Source organism: Labrus mixtus, chromosome 20, assembly GCF_963584025.1.
Source record: "Labrus mixtus chromosome 20, fLabMix1.1, whole genome shotgun sequence".
NCBI lineage: Eukaryota > Metazoa > Chordata > Actinopteri > Labriformes > Labridae > Labrus > Labrus mixtus.
In genome coordinates this window covers 6,762,643-6,781,347 of record NC_083631.1, presented here as the reverse complement: position 1 = coordinate 6,781,347, position 18,705 = coordinate 6,762,643, and the positions used below count along the sequence as shown (strand labels likewise).

Below are 18,705 nucleotides of genomic sequence, written 5' to 3'. Positions count from 1 at the left end.
AACCTGACCCAGCTCTGCAAGCGCCGTCTGTGACTCACACACCCGTCACCCTCCCCCCGTTCCACTGTGGGCGTCTGGATGGCACAGCGTGAGGTGTGGGCCATTTTTACCAGAATTGGCTCATAGGGGTTATATGCCTTCATAAAGTGCAGGCTGAGTGTGTGTGTGTGTGTGTGTGTGTATGTGTGTGTGTGTATGTGTGTGTGTGTGTGTGTGTGTGTTAAAATGTGTTGCCTGCATATGCCTGTTGTTTGCCCTAGATCAGTCGTAAAAACAAAGACTCAATGCTGTTTTTGTTGTGAATCCTCCCCTCCTCTTTGTATCGCAGTTACCACCCACTGTCTCAGGATGTTTAGCCTTCATACGGCAGCACTCGGGGAGACACTGACGCAGGCGTTTTTTTAGACAACCACAACCTCAGCAGTTTAATTGTATCAGTCATCAGAGCTGATCAGTCAGATACATTTTCCCTCCTGTCGCTCCGACTGCTGCTTTTATTGCCTTTCAGAGTGTTAACATTGCTTATTTGTGTCCTGACGAAGCTGAGTCACTAGGATCATTATAATTCCTCGTCTCCTTTTTTTTTTTTTACCTCTGCATTACTTGAGGTATTTTTTGGTTATTGTACTTTAAGTATCTTTGAATGCTTTCGTAGGATCTGTGCAGTCTTGAAGTTGAGTTTATTGATCAAGCTATCACGTTTTTTATTTATTTTTTTATCTCAAATAATCTCCTGCAGCCTTTCTGGGTGTTGTTACTTATTATACGTGAATATGCCATCAATGAGCTAACAATGTGTTTGTGCTTAAGAGTCCACATCTGCAAAAACCATGAGGCTGTTACTGTTTGAATTTCAGATTGATTTAAACAGTATCACCTATACACTGGAGGTCAGTTTCTAAAAAGTCAACCTCTGAACCCATCAGCAATCAGCAGTCTATCGTCTGATAGATGATGTGTTTCCTCTGGGAATGGTGCGACTGTCTCTGAATTTGGTGAAGCCAGCGGTTCGTGTAAAAACTTTTCAAACATGACTTCCTTTTTCCTGCTTCGTCGGTGGTGTGTAAAGGCGCTTTGAGTAGTCAGAAGACTAGAAAGGCGCCTAGGTAAGAACAACCGTTTCAGAAATACCTTTGTTCCCTTGTCCATCAAAGCCCTCAACAGTACCTAAGCTGTAATGTGTGTGTATATGTGTGCATGTATGAGGTGGTGTGAGTGTGTGTGTGAAGATGTGTAGATGTACCTGCACTGTTATCACTTTTCTTAACTATTACATATTTATGGTTTTAGTAATTCACTTGTATGGAATTTAATGATTATTTAACTGACGTGTTTTACCGACGAATGACCGACATATTTTGTTATTTTGCTACTGCATCAGAGCTCTGTGAACTCCAAGACAAATTTCCCACAGGGACAATAAAATGAATCTTAAACAAATCCAAGACCTTACAAGAGGAAAATCCAGACCCCGCCTGGGTACACATTCAACATTTGTTACGACCCGCCTTATGTTGACTTGCACTAATCACCCCAACCAAACACACCCAAATAGAGAAAACAACCATGACTTAACAGGTAAACATGTACACATTATGACCAGCAGGGGGGGATGAATTAGCATGCAACGTAACCACATTTCTATGTAGACTCTGATTATTAAGTAAGATTATTTAAGGAGAAAAAAAAAAGAAGTCTTGGATATTTTGATTGAGGGACCTTAAACCTGACAAGACAGTGTTTCTTCTACTGTATCACCTCAGATACACTTCCATTGAATAACTTCTCGTTAAAGTTTACTTTGTGCTCTTGCAGCTGACCCCTATAAATCAGTCGCACTTAAGAACACTTAGCAAAATGTCACGGAGCACCTGAGGTCCAGGCTGATTAACTGTGCAGGAGAACATTTTACATCCCGTGCTTCATTTTAAAAGAGCCTCGGTTTTATCATGTGACATTTACTATGCAAAGACACAAAAGAAGACAGAACAGAGCTTTTCTTGCACAACATTTAAACGCATTATGACTCTCCATACCTCTTGCCAGCTTTACAATTTAAAAACTTGCACAACCAGGAAACCTGAACACCTCAATGCTTGAGCTGGAACTAAAACAACATTCATATACACTTCCATATGTAGAGTTCAAAGTGTGTGTGTGTGTGTGTGTGTGTGGGGGGGGGGGGGTAAGAAGTTGAAGGCCAGCTTTTCTGACTAGAAATGTCTCCCTTTTTGACCACCAATTATTCCGTACAATAGGCTGCAATAAGGCTGGAAAATGGTGGGGAAAGTGATTTTGTTTTTGGGAGAAAGAGCCGAAAGACACACCTCTGTTAGCTCAGGTGAAGTTTCAAAACCCATCCAGAGGTGATCATTGAAATGCTCCAGCACATCCCCTTTTTCTCCGGGTCCCCTCATTAAAGCAGTACAATAACTTCTCTCAGCTCATTCCATTATCTGCCCAGCACGCTGAAGCACATCCACAGCACAGCCAAGAGGGATAACCAGCACAGGCCGCTTTATTTCCTCTGAATCCCTGGATCAAGTGTTAAGACTTTTGTGTTTTAATGCTCCGACGTGGAGGCAGGACTCCTGGGTAGGACTCGTAGCCAGCTGTCTTCTCGCAGTAATGCTCTTTGAAATGAAAGTGAATTCCCCCTTGCTTTAAGAGCCTGACTTAAGAGCTAACTAATAAAGACTGAGGAGGAAGGAGCAGAGCGAAGCTGTGTCAGTATAAAAAAGTCAGCGGCAGAATAATGTCAGGCTTTAACCAGCACAGGATGTCGTTTCATTCTCTTTCGTTTTTTAGTCTCCGTCTTTGTTTTTCTTCCATCCCTTATCCTCCCTCTCCACCAGAGTTCTTTTTGTTCCCCGCATGCAGCCTGGTGCAGTGTTTTGGTGTAACCAAATAGTAAATCTGAAGAGATTTTATCAGTGCAGCAGGTATTATTACCAACCGAGGCTGTGTGCCAAGTAGGCATTTTCTCACAGCAACGTTTTAGATAATCAGACACATGAAACGCTGACTCACTGATCTGTGTGTGTGTGTTAGTGTGTGTACGAGATTGTAGATAAATCTAATTCATTGTCTGTCTTAGCTCACGGAAACTAGAACTCCTGAATTGGTCACGCACAAGAGTCTAGTGAGCAACACAATAAAGTCCAAGTCAGTGAGACAGAATCTGCTTGCCGTGCATTTTGATTTAGTTTTCATTTTCACAATTCTTTGAAAGTAAAAATTAATTCAGTCAATTTGCAAATCTTAGCACTGCTAGAGAACTAAATATTACTCCAACATTAACGTATCTGATCATACTTTTTCCTTTGAAGGCTCATAAAGGCACTGCTTTCTAACCTAAAACATCAGCGCTCCATGTTAGGCTGATAATTTAGGAGTTGACCTCGAGGAGTAACCCCCAATTTCCACATACTCCTCGGTGCCTCCAGAGCGTTCCAGCAGCGCCACTACGCTCTCTGTTTCAAATAATCTGCCAGTCTATTTTCGACGGAGTAAGCATGGGTCAAGCTGAAGAAGTCAGACAAGGAAATACACAGAGCGTCTGGTCAATTTCAAAATAAAACACAATATAGAGACTCACAATTGTATTTTTTTTCATCACTTCATCAACATTACTCCGAAACAGAGACCAAACAAACAACAAAGTAACTCCAGAAAGACAAAGCAACATGTTGTTTGCACATTTTTTTTTCTTTATTCCCGCGTGATCTGGTAGTTCTCCTGTGATGTGTGTACAGCTGCTCATGGCTGCTCTCCGCTGCCGCACCTTCCAGATACAGATCCAAGTCAGTGACCAACTAAGACCTCCCGTTCAAAAAGTCTGTACACGTCCCGTCTAGTTGTAGCGTTATATTTAACACAAGACAGTCACACCTTGTCTTCTTGTCTTCTTGTCTAACTTTGGTAGTTAGTTTTATTTCACAAGAGGAAAGATCAAATGTGATTAATTGCAGACGGCCATTTTGGATGACAATCCCCATGATTTTATGAATATGCTCTGCCAGTATTTGTCAGCATCATTTATCCCCTCCCTGTCCATCAGTCATCCCTTTCCCTCCCCGTCCACTCACTGGAAACAGTTTGAGGATAATTTAGTTTTTATTCACTGTGTAAATCTGATGTCTTTAACATCAACCTTTAACTGAAGTGAAGGTCAGAGGTGGCTTTTGGAGCTTTAAATGACTTTAATTGTGGGTGTAGATTTTTACGAGACAGGCCATTAGGGTTCGGTGCCAAAAGGCAGCAGATTAAATTATTGAAATATTAAAGCATATTCAGGATGCCCCCAGTCTTGATTCATTATCGCAGGGCTTTGGGTCTAAAACAGGAACGGAATCATAATGAGTCACCATAAGCCAAATGTTACTTTTTGATGTTATAAGGAGAAATATCACCACATCTGTAGGGTCATTGATAATGTTTCACACCTTGTTTTTTTTATTTTCCACCACAGACTCTCCTACACTCTCGTTGTCATTTCCCTTTCAGCACTTGGCACTTCCACAAGTGATCGATCCGCTCTTACAACCCATGAATATTTCATCTTTTGTCGGCACTCTCCTTCATTCACATTTATTCCATCAAACTTTTTTTTCGACACAGGAGAACTGTAAGCTGACATTTCAGCATGAAAAGTAATTGGATGAAACGGCTCTGGGTTCTGAGAAGTTGAGCCAATTCAAACAGCGGCATACCTTCACTTCAAGGTCGTTGTGCAGTACGTTTGCAGCGATGTTAATGCTGTGTGGTTAAGGCGTCTTTGAGCAAGGACACAGAGCGCTCTTCAGCACACACAGCTGCTTAAAGCAGACGGGTTCTCACAGATTCTTGTTCCTGGTGGATGGGAGTTTGGCTGGAAGTCATGGTAAAGACAAGGATCAGGGTCACTGCATACTAATCATTGAAAATATGGCGCTCTAAGGCACTGAAAAACACTTATTTTTTTTAGTTAGTTGGTAATATTTGCTCGCTTTGTGTGCTTGCTTTAATGGGACACATCCACAGCAGTGTTGTCTCTAATCATCTGCGCTGATTCTCCCAGATAGAGGAAGCCTGCTCTTTTAAAATCGTCAGGTATTGATGTGTAACAACAATAGAGCAACATGTCTGCCGCGTGTAATCCATAACAGGACTGCAGGAGAACATTATCCCATCTTGAATCGAGGGCGCAGTGTCCCACTATAGGGCAGGTGTCACTTTATACAAAACCAACAAAGTCAAAAATTTAAATCCTGCAACCTTTTGTTGCTTTCTCGAAAGAGGGCGATGAATGTCACACGTTAAGCCAGCAAATAAGTGGAAAAAGAAATGTATGAGCAGAGCTGTGAAGATACTCTGAGTGTATAAAGACAGATATGTTCTTCTTCGCTCTCTTATTCTTATATCATAAGACCTTTGCTAGGCGTGAATGTAAGAAATGCCTCGTTATAATCCCTGGCAGAGGCTTTCATGGAAGGTGGCATTTGTATTCAAAGTCAAAGAGCATTCACCATCACAGAGGAGCATAAAGGAAACGCAGGCGTCTCCTCTTCATTTAGGTAAAAGAAAGATAGGTAGAAGGGAATAGGGAAGAAGATTAAAGGAAGTGAAGAGAAGGAAAGGAGATAAAAAAGTAACCTCTGGGGATTAGCGCTTTTTACTCAGTATGCCCAAAGTAAGTTAACCATTTCTTAATATATACTAGCTTTAATGGTAGCTGTGTTGTGCAGGTGAACTCTGATATAACCACAGTAGCATGCTGCACATATTAGCATTCTGGAAAAACCAGCGCTGATGATGCTCTTTAATAGTTTAACTCTCACAGCGTTAATACAGAGGAAGAGTCCATCTGAGGCCAAGTGTTGCTCCCAAGACACTTAACGACGGAGCGGGACAATTACTCCATCTGACACCTTATCCTGACCCAATGGTCGCTTCCAAACTCACCATTGGCACTGTAAACACAGGGCAGCGAATTTCAGAAGCCATCAATCATTAGAGCGACTTTTTCTTCTGGTTGGTAAACGGTATTTGGAAAGGAATGAAAGCGTCATAACGCCACTCTCTGTGTGTCCTGGTTATTGTTGTCCAACAACTTGAGACACATTAAAGTAGAGGTGGAGATATGACACGTATGATCAGACTTTTAGCTGCACTGGAATCCAGATGTCTGTTTAAACTAAGGTTAACACAACACCAGACATGTTGCTCCTCTCCCTCATTTCATGCCCCACGCTCTCTCTCTCTCTCTCTCTCCTCGACCCTTGCCTCGATCCACTCCTGTATTTAGAACAAAGCCATAAAAGCCCCTAAATAAACCATTTAGGTACAACAAAAGTTTTATTCCACATCAAACTAACAACTAATTCACCAAATGCTCAGTGTCCTCTCGTCTTTGAGGCTCTGCGTCCGCCATGACAGAGAGGGACTGTTCTGAAGAAGAACCATGCACTCTTGCTACTAAAAGAGGAAATAGAAAGACACCATTTTCACCGTTCCTTTAAAAAAACCTTTTTGAGAAGGTTCCAGAAAAAAAGATGAAATGAATGGAGAGCGAGGCAAGGAAATAACAAACAGCAGCACCAAGTGAGGAACACAATGACAGTTCCATTTATTGTATGTTTAGTTTGGTCTGCACATTTAATCTTCTTCTTGTACTTCTCTCTCTCTCTCACATTTTCTGTAAATGTGCAGCTCTAAAATGCTGCAGAATAAAATAGAAATCCTTCAGCATGTTTTTATTTTTTATTTTTTTATCATTCATGGCCAAATGTTTGTAGAGAGGGATACAAGGACTGAACTATTCGACCACATTCTGACACTTTGATCCGTGTTAGCTCAGTTCTCATGGTCACACCAGCAGTGCTAAAGGATCAACATCTGATCAAAAGTGCTACGAAATGAATTCACATCTTTAATCAAAGTTTAGATATCGACCGACTCTTATGCTTTGACATTCTCACTTACTCGTTGGACGGCTGTCACTCTAAACATGTTCATTTTCGGAGGTACTTTTCTTAAAAAACATAAATTCAGTACCTCAAACTATGCCTACACGATGCTGTATTTACAGTAGTTTACCGTTAGAATTGTGATGTGCTCGGTGCCATGGTCGCATCACAATACCTGACATGTTATGTTAAGCATTAGACCCATGATGACTGTGATCAATATACAGTAGGCCCAGTGCAATATAACTGTCTCTATGGATTATCAATCAATCAATCTGATTTCTATAGCACATTTAAAACAACCTTGATTGACCAAAGTGCTGTACAAAAACACAATTTAAAAACAACAAATAGAATGAAACACAATAAAAACACAATAAATAGGTGCATGAATAAAAATGTCAAAATGTCAAGCTCAAATTGTATTAAAAACCAGAGCAAAGAGGCGAGTTTTAAGCAAAGATTTGAAGTTTTCGATAGACTGAGCAGTTCCTATATTAACAGTTAGACTGTTCCACAGATTGGGAGCAGCCACAGCAAAAGCTCTGTCACCTCGGGTTTTTTACTCCTTTTTAACCTGTTGTTCTCTGTTTTGTTTATTTTATCCTCCTAAGAGATGAAATGTTGTTGCGCATCTGTGCAAAGAGGGTTAGGGTTATGTTAAAATGCAACAAAAGGTTTCTGTTTTCAACTGAGATCATCTTGTGAAAAACCTTAAATGCCAAAATAATATAGATTTGGATTTGAATATTTATCAATGTCAATGACATTCTTTTTCGTGATGCAGCCTTAGCTCGTGCTGTTGTTGCTGTGTCATTGTGAACACACACACACACACACACACACACACACACACACACACACACACACACACACACACACACACACACTGAGCCCTCCTGATCTGCATGAATCGAATCAGTCAGCTCATTGTTTCACGGCCTCGTTATATCAAAGGCCATCACAATAAATTCCACTGCTGATCATCTTCTTCTTTTTTTAATTTTTTTTAAAACACCCATGTCACTTGCACTCCGTCTGCACTATGAGCTAATATTGATGTTTTGCTCAACATGAGATCAATGGCTTGTCACGGCTCATTAAGCCGGGCAGAAATGTTGTTTACTTAGCGCCTTGGCGTGGTCGCCGTATCGTCTGTGAGTGTGGAGCGTCTCCGCGCTGCACGCTAACAAAGCAGGCCTCATGGGTCTTTAATAGAGGCTCAAGGTCAGGGGGGGGCATCACCCGGGTCTTGGATTAACTGCCCTCTGGAGGATTTTCATCTTTGTGAAACAGAGAATATACACTTTGCTGTTCGACCTTGTGGGATGCGTTGAGGCTGGAAAGGGTGGTGGTGGGGGGAGGGTTGTTTTTCTGCCCCTCAGGATCTAAAAACATCTTTTCAAAGCGGTGGTCAAGGTGAACGTTCAGGAAATGACCGGGCAAAGTCAGATAAATTCTCCAATTCTTCTTCTTTGATTTTCAAACTTCTCACTAGAAATCCCTCCGAGACTCTGCACGACTTGTATGATTCTTACAGCTGAGCAACTTACACACTCTCTCTCTTTTATGAATCTATTGATTGCTTTGCTTTAAAAAAATATGAGCTGGGAATTGAGGTGCCCCGTTCTTTTGTTCTGAGCCGGAGAGTCGGCAGAGTGTAATATGACGAAGGCAAATAGTATGACTCACCAGACGCTCTGCACTGGATCAAACATGAAAGAGTTTGAAGGTACATTTGAAACAAAGTCGCAAACAATGTTTCCCCTTGTGATTTGCTTATTGTCGTGTTTTTTATTTGTATTTAATAAGAAAAAAAAAGAACAGACTGTTGAAGCTAATAGATTAAGATTTTAACAGGAGTTTCAGAACATTTTTCCTCTTGTGATGTGTGCTGATGTCTTGCAGCCACATTTTTCTTTGATCAACTTTTGAGAAAATCTAAGAACACAAAGCGCCTGATAAGCTATAAAAAAAGCAGCCATACTTAATTATTTGTGTTTATTTAATTTGACAAATGATTTATGTAAATGTGTTGCTGCTCTGATAGTGGGTCTTTTCATTTGATTGAATACTGTTAGGCTTAATTAGTTTAAAAAAAAAAAAAGAGTTAAAAAAAAAAGTCGGGTGGCTCCAATGGCCCAGTGGTTAGTGCTCACACCTTACGTACGCATGCTGTGGTCCTCCGAGCAGGCGGCCCTGGTTCAAACCCGAACTGTTGCTCCTTTCCCGTCATTCTCTACTCTCTCTCTCTCTCTCCCTGATTTCTGACTCTATCCACCGTCCCGTCTCTCTGATAAAGGCTTAAAAAAGCCACACACTAAATTCAAGCAGCCACTTTTTTTCCACTTCTTTTCAGCACAGAAGTCCCTTCAGTAAAGAAAAAAAAAGCCCATAAAACAGTTACAGATCTATTCAAGTCATGCTGGATGAGGTTTCCGTAAAGAGCCGCTGCCAGATGGTTCTCTGGGAAAGGATTTTCACTTAATACTACACTCTAATGTGTCTCCTGCTTCCACTCTGGGTTTCCCCCTCCATTGTTCCCCTCAGTCCACAGCCTCTGTGCTGATCCTCTGTATGTGTCTAATTACCATGACGCCCTGATAAGGCTCTCTGCATACTACGTTTTATTACACTGAACCTGATAGCATCACAGTACTGTATACTGGGCGCTGTGCCTCTGTGCTGCAGCACATGTACATCACGTGTACCTATAAATACTTATCTCTCATATAGAGAGGCACCGATCCACTTTTTTACAGTTCCCATCTGATTCCGATACATACAGTATGTACCAATACTGATTAAGAATTTTTTTTATGTTTTTTTATATTGTGGTTGCTGTGGTGCTGATTGTGGTGGTGGTGGTGCTGGTGGTATTGGTGTGGTGGTGGTTGTTGTTGTTGTTGTGAGTAACCCGGCATTGCAGTTCCTATTCATTAGATCAGATCTGTTCCAGCTCTACTCTCATACATACCTGCTGCAAAAAGACTGCCGATACAAACTAAACCCACACATAAAGACACACATAGTAACACACATTACTGACATTAAACTCAAAACTTATAGGAATGCACATGCATGTCTGTGTGCGTCTCTCATAGCAACAGAAAAAGCATTAAACTAAATTACTCACTTATCCGTGAGTTCTGGAAACTCAAATAAACGAAAAACCAAATAATAACCAAATAAGCATCATCAACTTATCAGCGCCTTCACACACACATGAAGGATTTAGTTTGATTCCTGCTAAAGTGGCTCTCATTCTCCTCCCTCTCTCTCTCTCTCTCTCTCTGCTCCGCCCTTCATCACAGCCAACCTGCTAACTGTTTTATCACCAGTAAGAAAGTATGTTTTATTAAGTCCCTTAGGCATCTTATTAATATGCACTTGTTAACATAAGTGTCTGTTCTAAACAGGTGGAGAGTAAAGCACAGAGATGGTGATGTCACCTGGTCTCTAAATGTTTTCTATAAGTGTCGACCTGTGGACGTTTGACTGCGAGCTTCACACCCCTGCACCCATAAAATCTCCATACATGTTATTTGAGGAAAACTGTTTTTATTTAGCTTTTCATCTCCATTAATAGCTAGTGGAATTATGTCTCAGTGAACATTTACTGTGCAGGTGGTGAAATAGAAATAACTATATAAAACAGTGTTGGGTACCCAGTAGGTCATTTTCTGTTGCCATGGTATCACACAGGCATCCATAACGTTTGATTTTTTGTTTTTTAGCAGTATTGTGCCAAAGTTCAAAATGATACACTATTTGTACATTGTTTTTGTGAGTCCATCCATCTGCGGGTCAATCAGACTCAAGGTGTTGATGAACAGTCAGATTTTCAACAGTGGTAAAACTTCTTCCAGTTAACCTTCATGTTAGCCCTGATGAACTCATTACACATCATTTGACTGAGTTTGTTCACATGTACAGACACGCTGGTGCAGAAAGGAGAGTGTGATGGTCACACCGGCCAGGCCTCTATCTATAGGATTACCTGTCCAAGGTCAGAGCAGTTATCTTACCTGCTTCCTGCTGTTAGATTATCCTCCACCATTCTCCACCTCCAGCTACAGAAAGGACAGCCCCAGCTGGAAGGAAGCTGAAAGAGATGAGATGGATATTAAATATGGTTTCTGATTGATCTCTATCGCATGATAACAACCAGATGCTTTATCTTCTTGTAAAGATGCCACATTATTTATAATTGGATACAGGAAGACGCTCCATTTGTTATTGACATTGTCAGGCGGTGGAATAGGCAGCCCCCCAAAGTATTTTGTTATCTGGGTGATATATGAGGCGGCCAATGAAGGTCCCCAGGTAGTTCAGCTGAGATGCAGAGATGGGATATGCCACCAGTATGTATGTGTATACAGGACATGCTGTGTGACAGTGTGTGTGAGTAAAATTGGTTATTGGAGGCTGGTATCAGATTGTATATATCACAGCTTGTTTGTGATGAGTGTCAGACTAATGCTCGGTCTCTGCTGAGCAGCAGGCTGATGCATTTTTAACAGCAGACAGCAGCATATGTTGGATTTGCTCCTGACAGTCAGGTGTGATCACAGTTTGCATGATGGGAAAAAATAACGAGAAGAATCATGGTGGGCCTAAGGTAGTATTAACACTCATTTTCCACACATCGACGTTCGTCTCTTAATCACAATCCTCATAGCACAAGACTACGGACAAACTTTAATCTAAAGAATATCAACATATTAACTCCAAGCAGCTGAGTGAAGAGAGGGAGTAAACTTCAACATGATGTAAATAGTAGTAGTGACCAAACTACAGTAATACTCTAATTGAGAACAGCATGGTTGAAAGAGCCCATTCTCATCCCTAACATTTCAAACATACCAGCTTGGTCAGCAGCCGTGTGCTTCAAACTATGACACTGAAGGTATATTACATGTTTACTCTGAATATTAATCTAGCAAATATCAAGTGATATGAGAGTTTTTACAGACACCAGTATAAGATTTATACATAGACCTCCAAGCAGCCAGCATTAGCTTCTATCAAACAATAACAAGCCACAAGGATAACCCTTTAAGACATATTGTCATCAGTTTAAAGAATTCAATGCACAGTTGTCACATTCACAAATAATGTAGGCAGTAAGTAAACTGTTGCTCATGTAAGAGGACTATCATCAAAGCCTCTCTCCCTGCAGCCTGTGAGTAAAGCCTCCTGGGCACCGGTTGGTCCCTTGGGTCCTGGCAGGTTGACAACCCAGTGATTCCTGTGGGCTTCTTCCCAAGGCCGAGGCACTTAACTAGACTTCCTGCCTCGGCAATTATTGCCTTACATGAAGATATGCATGAAGAGGGGCAAGGAAAGGAAGCCAAAGAGAGAAGGAATGAAGAGACACCAGATGTCCTTTCATTTGAAGCATCATGTGACATCCGTTTGACATGATGGCTTCAGCTGATCACTGCTGGATCAGCCGGCTATAACCACTGTTTGTGTGTGCACACAAGCACTTTGTAATTCTAATAAAATACATGCTGACCCTTTATGTTTACTGATAACAAACACATGCACATGAAGAACAACCTGCAGTGTGTTTTTCATGTGTACTGTGTCCTGCTTCGAGCCATACAAGCCATTTCTGTCATTGAGTTTTTTCGCCGGCTTTTTTAAGTCTGTACTGGAGAGATAGTGGACCGAGCCAATACCAGGGAGAGAGAAAATGGAGAATAACACAGGGGAAAGGAGTCAAAGGTTGGACACAAACCTGATTCTGTTGTAACTCACAGAATGCTCCAAGGTTGTGTATATTTAAAACACTAAAAGAATCTGAATCTTGGGATTTTGCCTTTGTCGCCATGGAAACCATTTGTGCATCTCTAAAACTTGTTTTTCAAAGAGATAAAAAAGTCCATCAGCCCTCAGAAGAAACTCATACTTCATTCAAATATTGAAGGTAAGAAAACAGTAGCTCTTTACCTGTTCCTTGTCTAGTTGTTAGTAAAAAGCTTCAGTAGTGTTTAGCTTCAGGAGAAAAACACATAAAACTATTAACTTGGGTTCTGTTTTAAGTTTCACCCTGTTGACCGAGTACAAGAATAACTCACTTAGCCAAACTTAACGGCTTAATTTCTTTATTTTTGTATTAGTAATAAAGGTTTGTTGACTTGTAAGCTACAGTTACTTAAAATAATAAAAAGCTGAAAGTGCATGGAGTTACAAAGCCTGTTTATCTGTGCTAATATCATTAGCATTGCAGATGTTTAACTTGAATGATGCTACCTCTCTTGTGCTTTTTCCTAAGCACATTTTCTGCCAAGAAAGGGTAAATTTTTTGTGCCGAGACTATAATAAGTGTGTTTTTATTGGGATTATTGGGCTTTTTACTGATTTTCTGTCCTTATTTGATGTTAGAGTGGATTCTCCAAAAGAATAATATCTGGCAGAAGAGAAGAAGGAGCAGCGAAATGAGTTCAAGAGAAGATTCTTCAAGTCTCTACGTAGACAGGCGGAGACATCTTTCTTTGCTGTTCTTCAAGCGCAGGCGCAGTCCTCCCCTAGCAACCCTGCAGCGTTCTCTCCCCATGGAGGGCTTCCAGGGAGCTGGCCAATCAGAGGTAAGTGAGCACGGGGGGAGGGGGGGCCTTAAAGAGACAGCAGCTGAAACTAACTGCTTCATGCTGAGGCTGAAAGGAGGGTTTTTACGAAGTAAAGTAGAGGTGTGTTGCTGGAGAAGAGCGGAGGCTTCAGTATAGGGGAGGTGAAAAACAGCAGTTTGTTTCAGTTTTGAGCTTAATTCAATTGTGACATCTACTGGATCAAGAAACTGCACATTCTTCCCTTAATGAGAGAAGCATCCAAAATAAAAATAAAATAATGATGCAGAAAGGAAATTGGAACTTTTTGACCATTCAGCTAAAATAATTGTCCAATACAGTGTTAGTTACAGTACTGCCTCTCATGTCTAATTGTCTCTAAATACTTACTGATCATTTCCACCAGTTGCTTGTTTGGATAGGTTTCACTTTAGTTGATGTGTGTGCTTCCATTGGCATCACTGCGTCTCAGCTCCGTCCCATCTCAGGTAGTCTGGAGCCCTCTGCAGCAGATACGCAAGGCTTCTATGTTTTCCGGATGGATGCCAGAGCAGGCCGCTTTCATTTGCCACACAGCACACCGAAATAACATTAGAAGATCCGGTTAATTTTCATGATAAAATACTCTGTTTTGATGCTAGATCGTAGTTCACTTGACTACATCAACACAATGTCATAATGGTTACCATGGTAAAAGCTCAACAACAAAAAAAGAGAGACAAATCCAAGTCCACTCTTCTTCAACTCCTTTGGTTGTGAACAATGACCATATGTGTGGTTGTTGTTGGGTTTGTACCAGTTTAATACCACATACATTGTATTATATTGCGCTGTTGTGCATGATTCTGTAATTACTGTGGGAACATCTTAGTCTCACAACCCCAGTTGCCCGATGGTACTGCTCTCTGCTTCACTCTGAAAATGCAGCCTGTGGGTGCTGATGGACGAGGATGCACTGAGCCGTACTGGCTTCAAAATTTGTCAGATTCAAAAGTCTGGTCTAAATTGGACTGAGCATACAGTGTACATCTGACTTTAGAAACAAACCTGCCAGGCTCCATGCATGAACTTTACCCATAATGTTTTTTCTTAAAGGGTGAAGGCTCCAAACACCATAGATAAATCCAAAAGAAGCTTTAACAGCAGACAAGAAAAAGCTATTATTGGACTGAGGTTTTTCGTTCATCTGTGACGGACTGACCAATGGAAAGGTGGTCAATCTAGACTCTTTTCATGGACTCACTTTTGTATTCCTTCAGATCCTTAAGGATGATCCACAGGCTACCATGGTTTAGGATCCTGAATGCTTTTCCATTATTCTTTTTGTAGAAATTGTAGGCCTTACAAAAACCCCCACCAATGTTCACTTGGATTGACAAAACTTTTCTTATCTTGTATATGTGTACGATATCCTATTGCAATCTTATGATTGTCTCTTTCTCTGTCTATTTGTTGTTGCTTTGTAGGAGCAGGTCAGCAAAAACCCAGGCAACCCTTCAGCAAGGTTGGATCAATGTGGATCAGCCCCCGACACCGGAGAAGGCCTCCACCAATCCACGGTTAAGACTAGAGAAAAATATTTTCCCTGCAACCAATGCGGAAAGAGTTTCTATCAATTGCAACACTTGCAGTGTCACCAATGTATCCATACTGGTGAAAAGCCTTACACCTGTGACCAATGTGGGAAGAGTTTCAGACAATCAGGCACCTTAAAATCTCACAAGCTTATCCACACTGGAGAAAAGCCTTACACCTGTGACCAATGTGGGAAGAGTTTCAGACAATCAGGCACCTTAAAATCTCACAAGCTTATCCACACTGGAGAAAAGCCTTACACCTGTGACCTATGTGGGAAGAGTTTCATTGGATCAGGCACCTTAAAACGTCATAAGCTTATCCACACTGATGAAAAGCCTTACACCTGTGACCTATGTGGGAAGAGTTTCTGTCAATTGCAACACTTGCAGTGTCACCAATGTATCCACACTGGTGAAAAGCCTTACACCTGTGACCAATGTGGGAAGAGTTTCAGACAATTAGGCACTTTAAAATCTCACAAGCGTATCCACACTGGAGAAAAGCCTTACTCCTGTGACCAATGTGGGAAGAGTTTCAAACAATCAGGCACCTTAAAATCTCACAAGCGTATCCACACTGGAGAAAAGCCTTACTCCTGTGACCAATGTCGTAAGAGTTTCATTGACTCAGGCAACTTAAAATGTCACAAGCGTATCCACACTGGAGAAAAGCCTTACTCCTGTGACCAATGTGAGAAGAGTTTCTATCGATTGCAACACTTGCAGTGTCACCAATGTATCCATACTGGTGAAAAGCCTTACACCTGTGACCAATGTGGGAAGAGTTTCAGACAATCAGGCACCTTAAAATCTCACAAGCGTATCCACACTGGAGAAAAGCCTTACTCCTGTGACCAATGTGGGAAGAGTTTCCGTCACTTTAACTCAATGAAGCATCACCAACAAATCCACGCAAGAGAAAAGGTGCATCAGTGCACCAATGCACCTGTAGAAAATGAAAAACCTCATCAATCGACTGGTTGTCCAAAGTTCGCATTTGGATTGTAAAAGTTGTTTTGAAATTGAATAAAAAATAAAAATAAATATTATAATGCATGAGACACAAGTTGTTTTGTATTTTTTTCTTCACTGCTAAAGCTACAGCATTAAACAAAAATACACAGACATAATAAACATGGATATACACATTAAAACAATCACCCTGGGGGGTTAGGGAATACCTTACATTAACAATTCAGTTTTCTGCCTCGTAGTCCTGGTCTTTACTCTGCTGCAGAGGAGGAGATGTGTGTGTAGGCTATTTCAGGAGCTGTAGCTCTTTAACGACTGCTTCACAAGCAGCAAATCTAACACACCTGGTACGCCCAAACTGTTGGATATGTATTTCCAAACTAGAGCTTTCTTGCCAATGTCCCAGTAGAGCTTAAAGCTGGTCTATTGGGCTCAGGATAGTAGGACACTGTTGATCTTCCCTCCCATTGGACGCACCAAGGTGTCGTCAAGGAGCGCTGCATCTCTGTTGTGAAATTTGTAACTTCCGCACAGTGCGTAACCCCGACCTTGCTCAGCTTGGCGAGGCTCAGATACACTCTTGCACAACACATAGACAATGAATGGATTTGCGAGCATCTTATCTGGACTATATTAGAGCTTTGTGATGCTCCTTAAGATGACGGAGCAACACAAACTACTTTAGGTTCAACTGAGGATCAAGGAATGTAATTTAAAAGGTAGTGGTAAGGAGTGCAGGTCCAGCTTAAGCCGCACTTTACGGCCAACTTCCACCAGATGCGTGTTTGGTCCGTCTCTGCTCAGTTACAGCAGCGGAGCTGATAGGTTATCACTTCATTCAATGTGTCTTCCTCTTTGTGACAGGGCTGACCGTCAGACTGGGAGTAATTAATGTGAATTAAAACATGTTTGAAACATAAACTTAAACATAAGCTGAAGGAAGCACTATCCCATCCATGTGAACCAAAATCTGGGAACAACAAACCCAGGGAGTTTGACTCTTTTTGGTAAGCCATTTCTCAAATATACATTTAGCTGGGGATACATTTGATATCTGCAAAATTATTATTTAAATGTTGCATATGATACTGTTTAAGAATGAGATGCAGGGTACCCATCTCTCACACACTCAGATTTGCACACTTTCAGTATGTACACCGAGACACACAAACAGAGCTACATATACTCAAACCCCTGAGTAAACTTTAAACTTTTTTTGCCGGACATGAGATAGCATTACAGGTTTTATGAGTAGTTCTACATTATAGATCGAAAAGCACAAATAATACACAATAATTTTATTCTCCTTTCATGTTTCATTCAAACAGCAATTTTTTAAATTCCCTTCTCTTAATATTATGCATGGTCTTTTGCCATTTGATGTCACAAGCATCATTCTTAATGCCTGGAAATGTATATAGAACAAACGATGATCCCCTTCTCCCATTATTAAGATGTCGGCTGTGGCTGAGAGCAAATCTAGCAGTGAGCTGTCTTTTTTGTTGCCTTGTCAAACACCTGAAGAAAGTGAAAAATTTACAAAATGTATTGCCATATTTGTAATGACTAAAAAGAGTTTCCCTTGAGCAAACTTCGCTGCTGATTTAACGCACAGTTTAAGATTTTGGATGGCGAGATATAAAGGTCACAGGTCCACTGCTGTCCCAAGGTTGTGCAGGAGGCTAACTGCTGATTCAGAGCAAATCATGGCTGCCTTCATCTGATGTGAAGTGGTGCCAGGGATTAGAGTTTAAGACGGCCGCATTGATTAACACTTTTTTGCTGAACAGGCTTGAAGTGTGAAAAGAAGTTTTTTTTTGTGAGGATTAAACAATTTGATCTCTCCTCTGTCCTGTAAGGGGAGTCTGAGAGAACAGATTGTGGGCGTTATCCGTCACAAATATGTGTGGTTGAACACAGTGGGGGTCCAGTTAGGGAAGTGTTTTTTTAGGGGGGTTTTCTTTGTTGAAAGCATCAGCACAATGCAGTGACAGACTCTCCTCGGGGTTCATTTCTTGCGTCTCATCAATGTTGCACAAGCAGGGATTTTTTTTTTTTTGAGGGATAGCAAACCTGGGCTGCAGTCCGCCACTTCAAACACAGCAGCAATATGCTAAACTAATGATACCAGTTTCCCACTTCAACATGCTGCGCCGTGTGTGTGCTATCTTGTGTGTATAATTGTGTCTTTTCTTTCGTCAACACGTACACAAACCATCACTTTCCACTCTCACAAACATTTGAGATTGCAAACACTGGCCTTTTGGAGGGAATTCTCAGTATCCAGCTGCAGGGTTTTGTAAATTGGCCTCAGCTCTGGTAAATAAGCGTGTGTGCTTTGGCATGATTCTCTGAAACAATGAAATGTGTATGCTTTCGAACACATTGTCTTGTAAATGATGTGCTATGATACTGACAATATTCAGTGGCAGACAGGCAGACAGACTTAGCTGAGAGCCAACAAAAAACAGATGAGTGACTGTGGACAATCTTAGTTTTTTGGAGATATTAACACCATATGTCCCTGCAGGCAATGGGAATGTGCAGACGTGAGGTTCAGCATTAGAAATGATTAAACCCATACCAATCTGACTACTATGCAGGAAAACCAGTGCGAAGATAGTGAGCCATGAC

The 18,705-nt window shown here is 41.2% G+C and overlaps 1 protein-coding gene across 1 annotated transcript in view; it reads left to right on the top strand.

Moving 5' to 3' along the window:
• LOC132954401 (zinc finger protein 239-like) overlaps window positions 1-16,158 on the top strand; it is a 79,667-nt gene extending 63,509 nt beyond the window's left edge. Inside the window, exon 2 of the mRNA XM_061026957.1 lies at window positions 14,989-16,158. Coding sequence (XP_060882940.1) covers window positions 14,989-16,107 — 1,119 coding nt within the window. The 3' untranslated portion in view covers window positions 16,108-16,158. The remainder of the gene's footprint in view (window positions 1-14,988) is intronic.
• Window positions 16,159-18,705: the final 2,547 nt, after the last annotated feature.